This window comes from Bidens hawaiensis, unplaced genomic scaffold (assembly GCF_021521415.1).
Source record: "Bidens hawaiensis isolate Kalapana, Puna unplaced genomic scaffold, B.hawaiensis_p1.1 tig00012613_1, whole genome shotgun sequence".
NCBI classification, from domain to species: Eukaryota; Viridiplantae; Streptophyta; class Magnoliopsida; order Asterales; family Asteraceae; genus Bidens; species Bidens hawaiensis.
Genome location: NW_027492037.1, coordinates 1,024 through 16,191, shown reverse-complemented (window position 1 = coordinate 16,191; position 15,168 = coordinate 1,024). Strand labels below are relative to the sequence as shown.

General features: G+C 35.0%; 1 protein-coding gene across 1 annotated transcript; it reads left to right on the top strand.

The window, feature by feature from the left end:
- The first annotated feature begins 89 nt into the window (after positions 1-89).
- LOC143541552 (V-type proton ATPase subunit E-like) lies at positions 90-2,970 on the top strand. The gene is made up of 6 exons (XM_077034349.1): positions 90-273; positions 1,303-1,403; positions 1,498-1,666; positions 1,749-1,942; positions 2,575-2,674; positions 2,759-2,970. The coding sequence occupies exons 1-6, from the start codon at positions 172-174 to the stop codon at positions 2,792-2,794; spliced, it is 702 nt and encodes a 233-aa protein (XP_076890464.1). The 5' UTR covers positions 90-171; the 3' UTR covers positions 2,795-2,970.
- The last annotated feature ends 12,198 nt before the right edge of the window (positions 2,971-15,168 follow it).

Sequence of the window (15,168 nt, the reverse complement as noted above, 5' to 3'; positions counted from 1 at the left end):
CGATACTAAAAGGACTAGTTGTAAAAATATAATAACACGTTTCATGTGACACTGGACGATTAAAATTCTAAATAAATAGTAATATCATCAATCACCACTCCTTGATTCATTCAATCTGACATCTGCCTCAATCTGATACAATCAATCAATCAATCAAATTCAGATCCGAAGATGAACGATGCGGATGTATCGAAGCAGATTCAGCAGATGGTCCGATTCATCCGCCAAGAAGCCGATGAAAAAGCCAACGAGATTTCCGTTTCCGCCGAAGAAGTAAGTCTCCAATCAATTCAATTCAGTTCGATTATTATTATTAGTGAATTGTTATGAAATTAAGTCGGAATACTTGACTAATTATTAATATCATGGTGTTTGGTAGCAGGTATAAAGGATACGGTTATTCCTTTATTTATTTATTAGGTCAATTGTTACAGGAAGTTAACTTTAAAAATTTTCGTATATGAGAGTTTATATCGATATCCTGACTATTTAATTTATGATCTATAGGTATAGTTAGGGTTACATCACCGTGAAAACATATACCGAATGAATATCGTACCGAGTTTTCCGGTTCGGTATTGATCGGTATTGGTACCATTAAGAATACCGAAACTGAGTGCCAGTGGTACTGATACTGAAAACATGGCAATCGATTAACAGTTGCGGTATTAAGTGAAAATGCTCATGAGCTCATCTCGAATCTTAATCTGGCGGTTAGCGAATCACAAAAAAACCTTGGTCAAATTATCCTACTATAGTTTTAATTTAATAATTTTTTTAATGAATGGTAGGGATGGTCATGTATGATTGTATGGTAGAACTTTTGTTCATTTAGTTGGTTGATTGCTGCAGGAGTTAATTGAGAGTTTGTAAACAAATCCAGTCAATTCAGTTTTATGATGAGTAGTGGATTTTTTAAGTTTACTTAACTGTGTATTTGAATATGACAGACTATTAGGTTTTTGGTTGAATGCTGCAGGGACTTAAGTGTTTGGTGGTTTTTCAATTAATAACTTATATTGAACTTAAACGTCAGACTATATAACTAAGTGCAAGTTTGTATTTTGTAGTAAAGGGTTTGGCAGGTATATGCTCTTTAATTGAAATTTGTCCGTTTCTTATCGGTTATTGTTGTGGGATTGCAATTACAAATTGAACTCAAATCAAATCAGTTTTACACAGTCAGTTTCCATCAATCTAAGCCGCATTTTAACGATTAAATAACTACGATTATAATAGCAATTAGCAAGTACACATCTCAACACTGCATATTAATAAGTTATAATTGTTTGACTATTGCAGGAATTTAACATTGAGAAATTGCAATTAGTTGAGGCAGAGAAAAAGAAGATCCGACAGGAGTATGAACGGAAACAGAAGCAAGTTGAAGTTCGTAAGAAAATGTAAAATTCCCAAACATTTTTACTCGATTTCTTTTATGTGCATACATTCTATTAGAAGTTTGTATCTAAACACTTCTCACAACTTTTATTACAGTGAATATTCCATGCAACTTAATGCTTCTCGGATCAAGGTTCTTCAAGCACAAGATGACTTGGTTAGTGCCATGAGAGAAGCAGCATCAAAAGATCTTTTAAACGTGAGCCATCACAAGCACCAACACCACCATAACTATGAAGGACTGCTGAAATCTCTAATTGTTCAGGTACTAATTAACCATGAATTAACCCATGCATAATATTCTTAACAATACCATAATAATATCACAACATGCTATGTGCTTCTAGGGTTTACTCAGACTGAAAGAACCATCAGTGTTACTGCGTTGCCGGAAAGAAGACGAGCATATTGTTCATTCGGTTCTTGATGCAGCAAAAGCCGAATATGCAGAGAAAACACAAGTTCATGAACCCGAGATCATAGTTGACAGTATCCACCTTCCACCTGCTCCATCTCATGATGATCCTCATGCTCTTTCTTGGTACATTTGTATTATTGAGTTATTTTTTTCTATCTATTTAATATTAGGCTTGTAATTGAAACAAACAAAAACGAACTGGGCATGCTTGTATTCGTTTGTTTAACTTTAACCAAACAAACGATTGAACTTGAACAATTAAACAAACGAGGATTTTTTGTTCGTGTTTGTTCATTAAGGAAATGAGGGCATTCGTGTTCGTTTATGTTTGTTGATTGATTGTATAAACGAACAGTTTACACACATAAATGAATGAATGTAAGTGATCATAGATGAACAAATATAACCGATCGAATACCAATTAAATTTAAACTTGGACACTAATCTATCTGGCCTAAAAGCCTAATTGTGTGTCTAAAATATTTAGCTGAATATATGAATGGACGTAACGAACGAACTTAAACACACATAAACTAACAAACGCAAATGAATGTTGACTAATGAACATAAACGAGCGTAAATGAACGAACTAGACGTGCTCATGTTCGTTCGTTTAATAAATGAACATAAACAAACTTCTTGCTGAGCAGTTCACTGAAAGTTTTGTTCATTTACAGGCCTACTTTTTCTTTGAAAAGTATTTACAGGCCTACTTAACATTGAAAAAAGTGTCTTATGTTGATTTGGATTTTCAGCTCTGGAGGTGTGGTTTTGGCTTCTCGTGATGGTAAAATTGTGTTTGAAAACACGCTTGATGCTCGTTTGGATGTTGTATTTCGTGGGAAACTTCCTGAGGTACCATTTAATTACATTTTATGCGGTCAAACATTTAAGGAAGAAATTTGTGTGTTTTTATTCTCCTTTTGAATATGTTTGCAGATTCGCAGGCTATTATTTAGCCAGGTAGGTGCTTAAAAGAGGCCGGTGATATGTTGTACCTATATATCTATTCGTTTCAAGCCTTAATGAGAAGAATCGGAATCGGGTGTCATCAACACCATCATCATGGTATTTTAAGTATTTATGTTATTGTGACACTTTGCTTAGTGGACCACAAGTCATTTGTTTGAATAAATAAACGTTGCTTGCTACATTCTTTTAAGACTTATTTTATTACCCTTGTTAAGTGTAATGTTTTAAGACCTCGTTTGGATGTGCTATTTGGTGTTTTGTGTTTTTGTTAAAATTGTCTTTTTTACAAAGATCAGAATTTACTATCAATAAACTTGATTAGGAAGGGAAAAGTTGATGTTACTTTTCCAGAGATTAATCTTTTATTACGTTCTTTTTTATTTCATTTAATAAGCTTCTAGTCAGCATGTTATGTAAATTGATCAAAGTACTTTTAACTCGGAAAATGTATTACAAATATTCATTCAAATCAAAATGTATATAGAACGAATGTTGATACAAGCTAATGGAGCTAGACGTGCACAAATCGGGTTCAACTGGAAAACCCGAACCGGTTCGAAACCGGTTTTTTCACACCGGGTTGTAAAATGGAACCGGTTCCAATCAAGAACCGGTTCGGTTCCCGACCCGAATCGATGCCCAGATATGCTAACTTTTAAGAACCGGGTAGGGTATGAACCGGAACCGGTTTTTATGTAAAAACCGGTTCCACCGGTTTTTTTTGAAATTTAAATATCATAGCCGTTAGGAACCGGTTCCAACGGCTATATAGCCGTTTTTGACCGTTGAAACCGGTTTTTTAACTATAAATAGGTTATTTTTTTACTCTAAGTAGCAAGGTTTGTTTGTGTACTTGTTAAACCAATTCCAAAACTATAAAACACACTCCAAACCACAATTAACCTTAAACCGACAACAAATGGCAACTAATGATGACGTTGTTATGGTGATCGAAACAACAAGATGCCCCGATGTTTGGGTTCATTACGATTTGTGTCTCATGACCGACTCACATGAGTTGGCATGTTGCAAATATTGCTCGAAGTTTCTTAAAGCAGGGTCCAACTCGACATTACGAAAACATACGAATAAGTATTGTCGAGAGAAAAGAAGGTTGGAAGCTAAAAAAACGGAAGTGGGAGAGTCGTCCGGCTCTACAACCCAAAAATAAGTATTCCCGGATTAAAACGACGGACTTTGTTTTTTATGTTTTAGTTGTTATGTTTAGTATCGTTTATGTTTTAATAATGTTTGTAATAGTTATTTTTTAAATACATAAAATGTTCGTCGTTATTAAAAAAGTAACAAAAATTAATCATGAGTAACAAAAGTAATTATAATAAAACAAATCAAAACTAAATATTAGTTGAACAAGTTACAAATAATTTTACCAAAACAAATAATTACAACTCTTCTTCGTCTTCATTCTCGTCTTCACCCTCGTCTTCGTTATCGGAAGAAACCCCGTCCTCCGCCTCCTCATCATGAATATGACGTTCTATTGGTATTTCGTCTTCAAAGTTCGTCTTGTGTTGTACACGATCCACCGCATCCAAATGGTCCTTTAGGCAAATGCAAACCTCTAGAGACTCGGGAGTTAGTTTTGTTCTTCGCATAGATAACACCCTCCCACTAAGAGAAAAAACCGATTCGGAAGCAACCGTTGAGGCTTGTACGGCAAGCAAATCACGAGCCATGGCGGATAGAATGGGAAATTCGTTTTGTTTACCTTTCCACCAAGCCAACAAATCAATATTGCGAATTTCGTCGACCGTTGCGCCCTCAACATAGTTTGCTCCACTATATCGACCAAGTTCGCTACTTGGTGTGTTTCCTCTTTGCCTCTTAGATGCCGATTCACGAATCCCATTCATCAAGTTTATAAGTGGGTCATTGCACGGCCTACTAGTTGTTTTTTTCACAAAAGACGATCTCGTGCTTGGACCATACATTTGAAAATAATGGTCATAAAGGTCTTGAAGGTTTTTGTTGAACTTGTCCTTCGCTTCCGTCGACAACTTCGGGTCAATCTCGTGCATACCTAAGTTGTCGAATATTTCCTCAATCGTTGTTTCAACCCCATTAACATTCCAATAGGGGTTTAATGCGGCGGCACAAGTAAAGACCGGCGGTATGTTATCAAAATATTTTATGAACTTTTCTTTCATCACCGCAACAATATTTTCGAAGAGTTTGTTCTTCTCCGCAAAGCTTTTAAAAACACAAGACATATAGTACAATTCTTGCAAAACCCAACAACTAGTAGGGTAATAGACTCCCGATAATTTTGTTGTTGACTTTTTGAACACGTCAAGATACTCCAACAAATAACCGACTTGGACCCAAACACTTTCCGGAAACATATCGGCCTCGCGTTCTTCAACAAGATTGTTATGAAAAGCTTGTAAAGTTTGGCGTTGGGCAAAAGCACACTTTAACATATGACAAGTTGAGTTCCAACGGGTTGGAACGTCCCAATTCGGCCCCAAATACTTTCTTTCAACCGACTTGCAATAGTTATTATATTCAAGATGTCTTCTTTTACCACTTTTGAAGACATCTTGTAACATAAGTCTAAAGTATTTTAAATCATCACAAATGTGTTCATTGTCAAGACCTATTTGGACAACCAAGTTGATGATATGTGCAACACATCGGACATGAAAAAAATCCCCGAAACAAGGTGGTGAATATTTAATGATAAATTTTTCAGCCGCCTTAGTATTGTTTGAAGCGTTGTCAAACGAAATCGAAAATATTTTATTTCTCAAGTTGTAAGTCGTTATAACTTCATCAAGTAATTCAAACAATTTTTCGGCGGTATGTGGGAACGGGAAGTTTTCAAAAGCGATGGTGCGTTTCATCAATTGCCATGTCACCGGATCAACCCAATGAGCGGTGACACATATGTATGATTCGGGCAACCCGTGTGGTGCCGACCAAACATCGGTAGTTAAACTAACCATGGCTTCTAAAGAATGAAAAGACTCGATTAACTCTTTTTTAGCACACTCCCACAACCTGATACAATGACGTCTTAAGGTAGTACGACTTACATGTGTGTATCTCGGTTGTAGAGTTTCGCGAATCAACGAAGCCAACTCCGGGTCATCAAAGTGGTTAAACGGCAAACCTCGTTGAATAACGAACTTTGCCATTCTATCTTGAACTTGAGTCGTGTTGTAACGAAATAGTGTACCATCTTTACCCAAGTCAATTTGATCGGTCGTGCCAATCCCTTTCAACGCCTTGCAATATGGCTTCTCGATGTGCTTTCGCAAAGTAGAGTTGGAATCGTGCTTTAATATTGAACCACATAGTTTGCAACGAGCCTTTTGATAACCTTCGTCATCCACAATCAAATCCCAATTCTTCCATATGTCTTGGTTGCGGTTATGGTTGACTACCGTAACAACCCTTGGGTCCTCCGTAACAGGAACGGGGGCAACAAAAGCACTCTTCTTAGCCTTGTTGTTAGTTTTTTTGATGGGTGCCATAATAATATTTAGTTGGATGGTCGGGTAAAGGAACGGGTTTGCTAAAGGAGTAGTATTTTAGTTTGTTTTTGAGTTTGGTGGTGAAACAAGTGGCGGAAACAAGTTATATATAGGTTTGGGCATCAAAAACCGGTTCCAACGGCTATATTACAGTTGGAACCGGTTCCAACGGATCTATTGTCTCAAAAACCGGTTCCAACGGCTATATTACCGTTGGAACCGGTTCCAACGGCTAATTGGTGTCTAAAAAACCGGTTCCAACGGCTATATTACCGTTGGAACCGGTTCCAACGGCTAGTTTGACTTTTGTTTGACCCTTCAAAAAAAACCCGTCGGAACCGGTTTTTCCAGGTACGAACCGAACCGGTTCCAATTAAGAACCGGGTAGGAACCGGGTTGGAACTAATACTGACATACAAATAGGAGAACCGGGTACGATTTTCGGGTACAAAAATACCCAAACCGGGTATTGTACCAACCGGGTTGGAACTGGAACCGGTTCCGGTTCGGTTCCACCAGTTAGGTTCCGGAACCGGTTTTTTTGTGCACGTCTAAATGGAACAATTAAAATGAACAATATCGATTGGCGGAATATTTAGTTGTATCTAGGGATGAGCAAATTCGGTACTGGTACCGGTACCGAATTAGTACCAAAGTTTTGAATATCGATAACGGTACCGGTATTTCCCATTTTTTTTACCTTCGGTACCGAGCTGAAGATTTCGGTACCAATACCAAAAATTTAGAATTTTTGGGACTGGGATTTTCGGGACCGGTACCGATCTCATCCCTAGTTGCATCATGTAGATTTGCTCAATCGTGTGGAATGGTAAAGCCAGCTGGTATAAGGTGCCAACTATTTTCACATTTTCAACTTGTGATTCGCTGGAGTTGCACAAATGCTCATTGCCTACACGAAAAGTGAAGGCATTCCATGTCGCCTGCCACACAATGATTTGGTGTATGGTGCTTGAAAGGAAACCAGCTCAGGCAATTTTATTGATTGGTGAGATCAAAGCATTGAGCTTTTTGTGGGTGCGGAACAAGTCACATAGTCTAAGTTTAACATGGAAATGGTGTGAATGTGTGATTTTGAATTGTATCTGTTGTAGGGGTGTAAAGGGTTTGTTTTGGGTGTTTATTCTCTCTGTAAGAAATGTTATGTGTTGTTGGACATGGTGTGTTAGTATGGTGCTAGTAAGCACATTAAAATTTAATAAAATCACTTTGTTGGTCGTTCATAAAAAAAATGAACAATATGATGCCATTTTTTAATAAGGAATAGGAGAGTTATGTTTGCACTTCGTGTGCTATGGACCGGGTAGCATTGGGCTTCTGTTTTATATTAATGGACTAATATTTTCTTGGGAGATTTTGCTTCATAAATTTCTTACAAAAAATTAGCTTATAAGACTATAAAAGCATTGGAACAAAATTAATTGTTTATATTTTCTATCCATGGCTAAAATTTTTTAAAAACTTTTACTTCTTACACACAGATGTTATGCTACATACATAAAAAATCATTAATATTTTTTCACTACTTTAAATTGTTTAGCTACACAATGTAGGTATTGGTAGGTAATGTGTAGGCAATATAGTTACACATGATGCACATAACCAATACATAATACATGTGTAGGTTCTATAAATAAACAAGTTTGGCTGCCTTCTCTTTTCTTTCTTTTTTTAAAGATAAATAAACAAGTTTGGCTTCTTCTTCATCATTTATGTCATATGTTTAACATTGCATATAAATAAATTTATTATATATATTAGTTTTTATCTTCGTATTATGAGGTTGTTTTACATTTTTCGTTTATAATATTTATATATTTTTGGATTTTAATTTTATTTATTGCAAGGAAGTTACATTTTTTTTTATTTTTTTTAGAACGGCGACTTTCTTTTTATTTAGGCTACCGCACCCTCCAAATTTGGAGAGCCCCGGTGCCCCACTTTGGCCAGACTATGTTGTCTTAACAGGGACCATGCTGGCTTCAAAGTTTGGCTTTGGCGTTCCCCCGGGAAACCATACCGCCGACTGCCACTTGACAGCCGTTGTGCCACCATAAGAGTAGAACTCTCTGGCGTAACACACGGTGGGACGAAAACCCGGGTGGGCTCAGGATTTGAACTGACAACCTTTGCACAAGGCCTAGCTCAAATCCTTCATTGCCAATATCCACCCAAATATGTCACAAGTGGGATTCGAACTCAAGTCTCCACTGGAGAACCCAAGACCTCATACCATTAAGCCACAAGAGGGGGATTATTGCAAGGAAGTTAATACTTAGGGTTTGATAATAAAAGAGTTTACAAATAAATGAGATGTTATAATCCGTTTAAAAACTATCTGGGTTTGGTGAGACCCCATGACCCGTTTATTTTTTGTGCTATAAAATTGTTTCTTAATGTAAATAATATCTTTTACAAAAATCAAATATTAATTTTTAGTATATCCTTATTTTATAGGATTTTCATATCAAATATTTGATTAGATTAATTTTTAATTTAATGAGATGCTATAACCCGTTTAAGGGCTATCTAGGTTTGGTGAGACACATACCCGTGAATTCGGGTCAAATGCATGAGAAGACTTTGCTTACAAATAAAGCAATCTGGTGGCTTGAGCGGATGTGATGAGCGACCAGAGAACTTTTAAAAGTTTTGTTTATATATATATATATATATATATATATATATATATATATTTAAGATTAAGATGTAATATGAGATATTACCTATAGAATAAAGAGACAACTAAATACTTAATCCACATATTATGCAACATATATTGAACTATTGAAGCAACAAGGTGCATGTGATCATAGAATATTAATAGGAAAACGTCACATTCAGATTATAATAAATCAACAGTTATAAAAATAACAGTAAAAATTAAAAGGTTACAAATCAAATCTCTCGTGGCTGTGATTGTTGTCGAGATAACACTCTCACTCATGCATTATTGAATTGTTACGACATTAAATAATGATTCACACTCATCATCTATTTAGAAATGCTCCTTTCTTAATAAAAAAGAAGAATATGAAAAGATCAAAATAAATTACTTTTTACAAGTTTATTTAAATTATTTTAATTAATCATAGTTTGGATTCTTTAATTAATTTCAATATAGGTAATTTTTGTTAAAATAAATTTGGATTAATATTTAATAGCGTAGACAAATGATTTTAATATAAAGTTATTTGGATTTTCAAATAATGTCTTGTACCTATGGTACCGAACTTAGGTGGTTTGAATAATGAAACTACAAAAGTGATGTGCTTGTGTAGGCAATTGTTGTTCATATGTAGGATTGTATTATTTTTGCCTTTTTAAATCATATGGAAGTATGGAACGTTGTTGTGTGTAGGTGTGTGTGTGGGCATGTGTAACTACGAGAAATTACTAGCTAGAGTATTCTCAGCAACTAATGCGAATAATGCGAATTCAGTCCAAAAAGTGTTATTTTCGTCCATGTGGTTTGACAAATAATGCGAATTTAGTCCAAAAGGTTTATTTTTTGTATATGGACCCTCCACGTTTTTCAATTCTTGCCAATTACATCCAAATCACTAACTCCGTTAAATTGAATCGTTAACTCAGGGGTAGACATGTCTTTTCACTCTTTCTATATTACATGAGTACAGTGCCAAAATCGTCCCTGAAGTTTGGTCACGTTTGCTAATTTCGTCCAAAAATATTTTTTTTCGCAATCAGACCCTCGATGTTTCCCAACTGTTGCCAATTTCATCCAATTTGTTAACTCGGTCTAAATTTAACGTTAACTCAGGGGTGTTACTGTCCTTTTGCATATTTGTTTACATTGTTATTATTATTACGCTGAGCTAAACCCCTTATATGACTAACAATAAAGAAGAATAAACAAACGGATAATATATTTGATTCAAACATAGGAATCGTGAAATGTTATATATGTCATCAAACAAACACATAATAACAATAATGTAAACAAACATGTAAAAGAACAGTAACACCCATAAGTTAACGTTGAATTTAGACCGAGTTAACAATTTGGACGAAATTGGCAACGGTTGGGAAAAATCGAGGGTCTACTTGCGAAAAAAAAATATTTTTGGACGAAATTCGCAAATATGACCAAACCTCCTGGACGATTACGACACTTTATGTTGGACTTGATATGCCCAAGACACATATTATAGTTGATGTGGCTAGTACGTCATGATCCAAGTCGGGTCATACCCAATAACAAGCTAGACAAACACCAATAATATTTGTTTATATATGATATGATCGTTACAAATAAATATTAACACTTGAGTTATTTAGAAAGGGGTTTCTAAATACATTGTACTTGTATAATAAATAAATCATATGGATGATTTATATTTTGAGAGAAGACATTATATAGTGTTACTTAAGTTGGTTAAGTAACAATATATAAGACCAATTAAACTTGCATGACACTTATGTTATATGATTATTAAAAATAACATGGGGTTTTATAACATGGTTCTATATTATAAAACATTATATAAAATTTGAAAATGAAGAGAGAGAGCCCCCCCCCCCCCCTCTCCTTTCCCTCTTCTCTTTCTTTCTTGTTATAATACAACATGCAAGAGGATGGATTAGTTAGATGTGAGGTGCCTTTTGACACTCTCTTCTTTCTCTCTCACACACACTAGTAACACAAGAACTAGAGGAAAAATCCTCTACTCTCATCTTCCTCTCTTCCTCTCTTTGGATTCGGCCAAGAGCAAGGGTAACAAGGAGAAGATACAAGTGTGAAAATCCTAGCTACAAGTGGTGTTTGTTGGAAAGCTTGGGGTATGCTAGCTTGAGGAGCTTCATTTTCAAGTTCTTGCCTTCTTTATCATCATATCCTTCCTCTTCCTTGGATTTGAAAGGTAGCTTTAACATGCATGTACTTATAGTGACATGCATGTGTTTGATAGTATGTATTTCGTATTTGGATCCGGGCTTAGGTTTTGCATGTGTAAAATAGGTTTTATACATATGAAATTAATAAGATTTAAAACTAATTTCCGCTGCGTTTTTCATAAAATTGGGATTTTATGACTTTGATAATCTTGTTAAAACCCAACACTTTACTCATATAATAAAGAAATAGTGAAAAGACATGTCTACCCATGACTTAACGATTAAATTTAATGAGGCTAGTGATTTGGATGTAATTGACAAGAACTGAGAAACGTGGAGGGTCCATATGCAAAAAATTAATTCCCATTATTTGCCAAACCATAAGGACGAAAATGACACTTTACTCTTTTTATAATTATGTGAGAGAAATCTTTAAATTTTTTTAGATTTAGATGGTTGTAAATGATTGTGAGTGAAAGAGAAAAAAATTTAAAGAGATGAGTAAATTTGGAGTAAATGTGGAGAAACGATGTTCATCATCTGTTTATTTTTTAATATATTTGAAAGTGGTTGTGAGTGGAATGGAAAGAAAAAATAATGATAAAGATGTAAAAATATTATTTAATTATATATGAGAAAGAAAATGTAGTGTTTTTTAATATACAGTAGAAACTTTATAAAATAATACACTTGGGACCACCAAAATTTATTAATTAAAAGAGTTATTAATTAATCGATAAATTAATAATTATTAATTTATATATAAAGATGATATCGATGAAGAAGATGATGAAAGTTCTACAATGGAGCCCCCTTCGCAAAACGAAGCTATTAAAGCGGCAATCACATTGAACAATTTCTTGTTAAGCTATGAGAAAACAACACCAGAAGTGCTTACCATGCTAAGGAAAATTAGAGACGAGATTCAAGGGGAAATTGATTTCAACAAAAAACAAAAGACAATTGAGTCATTTTTCAAGAAACCTTCATAAATCATTCATGTAATATGCTATATATAAGGAATTATTAATTTATATTTTATATGGGGTCTAAAGAAATTATCAAAAATGTATTATCTTATAATTTTAGCGAATTATTAATTTAGCACCCTATCCCCGAGTTGGGACCGGCAAAAAATATTATCTTAGAGAGTTTATTAAATAATCGAGTATTAATTTATCGAGTTTCTACTGTAATTATAGAGATGGAGATAAAAATGCTGTTGGGAATGCTTTAAGATATAGGCTACTGGTCAACCTAATTATTGTACCTGGTGTGGGCCAGATAGGTCTAAGTCACATTTATAGTAAAATATGGAATTGGATAATCAGGATCGTCAGGTTGTGAATTTCATTTACTTGTTAAATTGGTTGCTGATAAAAATAAATTGTTTCATTTAAAGATTATTTTTGCATCACATTTTCACAAAATTGGCATTGTCATATAGAGGAGTTAACATGGGAGATATTAGTTGCATTGCGAAGAACATCCAGAATCCACCTTGCATACGATGGTGAATTGCTTGGCAGCTAAGATAAGTTGGTCCACTTCGCAGTCTCTGATGTTACATATTAGATGATTTGGAAAGCAAGAAATGAAATGGTCTTCAATGATAGTCTTCTCGTTGCCCAGTGTAACAACTGAATTAAAATCACTTCATTTTTACGGGTGAAGCATATAATGATCATTGAAATTGGCGAGGTGGTGCAAATTTAACTTTGTTAATTCCCCTTGTAAAGGTTATTATTAGTCTTGTCGGCTTGTTATCTTTGTTTTACGTTGTACTCGTTGGGGTTCTTGCTGCTTGTAAGCTGTCTTCTTTTCATTTTTAATAATATAATAATAGGGTAAGGACCCTAAGAAAACCCTTGGCAAATTGAGAATTTTGAGAATCATTTTGGACCACTAAAAAAAATCTCTAAAAAATATTTAAAAAGTTATAAAAGAAAATTTTAAAAAAGTAAAAAAACTAAACTTCTTATATTTCATTCCGGTTTCATTAATTTTTTTTTTAATTCGTGTTATACATATACACATATGTATACTTTCATTTAATCTTTAGTTTACGTAATGTACACATATGTACATTATCATTTACCTTAAATTATACATATGTGTATAAAAAACATACGTATACATATATATATTAAAAATAACCGAAAAAAAAGTTTTTTTTTTTAATTCGTGTTATACTTATATACATACGTATACTTTCATTTAATCTCTAGTTTACGTAATATACACATATGTACATTATCATTTACCTTAAATTATATATATGTGTATAAAAAAACATATGTGTACATATATGTACAATATTATACATATATGTATAATTTAGCTAAACCGAGAATTTTTTTTATAAACCGGAATGATAAATAAGAGTTTTGGTTTTTTTTACTTTTTTTATTTTTGTGTTTTTTTTTGTTTTATGATTTTTTTTTATTTTTGGGTTTTTGTGATCCAAAATGATTCTTATAGTTCTCAATTCTTAAAAGGTTCTCATATGATCATGATCATATAATAGTATGCTCCACCGATATTATATGCTTATAAAAAGAAGGAATATTGGTTTTAAATAATCCCAACTATGGCCTATTGGTAAATATCAGTCCCAACTTTACACTTGTTTGCTGACCGTCCCAGCTATTGATGTATTTGTTTTTAACGGGCCGCGACTAACGGATGTTAACTCCGTTAGTGATTTGCTGACGTGGACCATCTTCTCCGGCCGGAAACTTGCCGGAAACCTGCAACTCGCCTCCATTCTCCCTAATATCGTTACACCATCTCTCTCTATCTTTCCCCTCATTCGAAACCTAACCGACGTGCCGCCGTTATTGTCTCCGGCGAAGTCCACCCTCGTCAATCGTGCACCATTCGAGGTAATTGACACATTGATGCTAGACTATCGATATCTAGTCAAAAACAATTAAATCAAGGTCCTAATCACCTAAGCAAGCTAGGGTAAGTAAGGTGTCGAACCACGAGGAGTATGTGGTCAGTGTAAAGTGTAAACGATTCATAACATTATGAAGTAATTCAATTAAAGTGCTGATCACACTAGCAAACATTTTGTGTTTTATAATAAACGAACAATTAATCAAGTATCCAATCAATCAAACAAAGCAAATCACACCCGGGAATCCAAGTACATAACCTAACAGCAAACTCATGCAACTTAACCGATAAACTATCCTGTGTCAACTACAGACTGACTAACCGGTTAAACCTTAGGCATCCACGCTCGCTAACACACGGCACTGGTTATCAAACGGTCCCTGCCAGTGTGACTCAACTAAGGGCAAACGTTTGCTTTCTTGCAATTAACAGGTCAAAACAATCCTACAAGCAATTATCTTAGCAACTGGCACACTAATTGTTCTGATCGAAATAAACCTAAACTGACGTTATGCACAATCATACTAGACATCAATACTCATAGATTAACATCAAAGATAGTTACAATCAATTCGTTCTTAATGCATGAGAAAAACTGAAAGATACAATACTCTACATCCCGGGTATGACTCGAAGGAACTAGCTGTGCATCGGCATCTCTCGGGCTTCGGTTATGATCTGGTAGGCCATGTATGATGCTTAGAGATGATTGGAAGTGATGGGGGCTCTCTCTTCTGCTCTGAAAATCTCCTGGAAGGTGAAGAATGGCATATAGGGTCGTCAAAATATTGTATAAAACAAAACCCTAACTTTCCCGATTTTAGGGACCATCGCGTAGCGCGATGGTCCTCTCTCCTAGTCCATCGCGTTACGCGATGGACCAAAGTCAACGTCGTCATTTACAGGGCATCGCGTAGCGCGATGCCTCACCTTCAACACCCGTCATGCTACGCGATGGTTCTCTTTTCTCAGCAACTTCACATGATTGCCTCGGTAAGCGTGCTGGACAACCCGGGTCTTCATTCCATGCTCGTATAGGCCCAAATTAAGCGCATTAAGTACCTGTGACCTGAAACACAATAAACATGTATGAAGTACCCGTAGTTC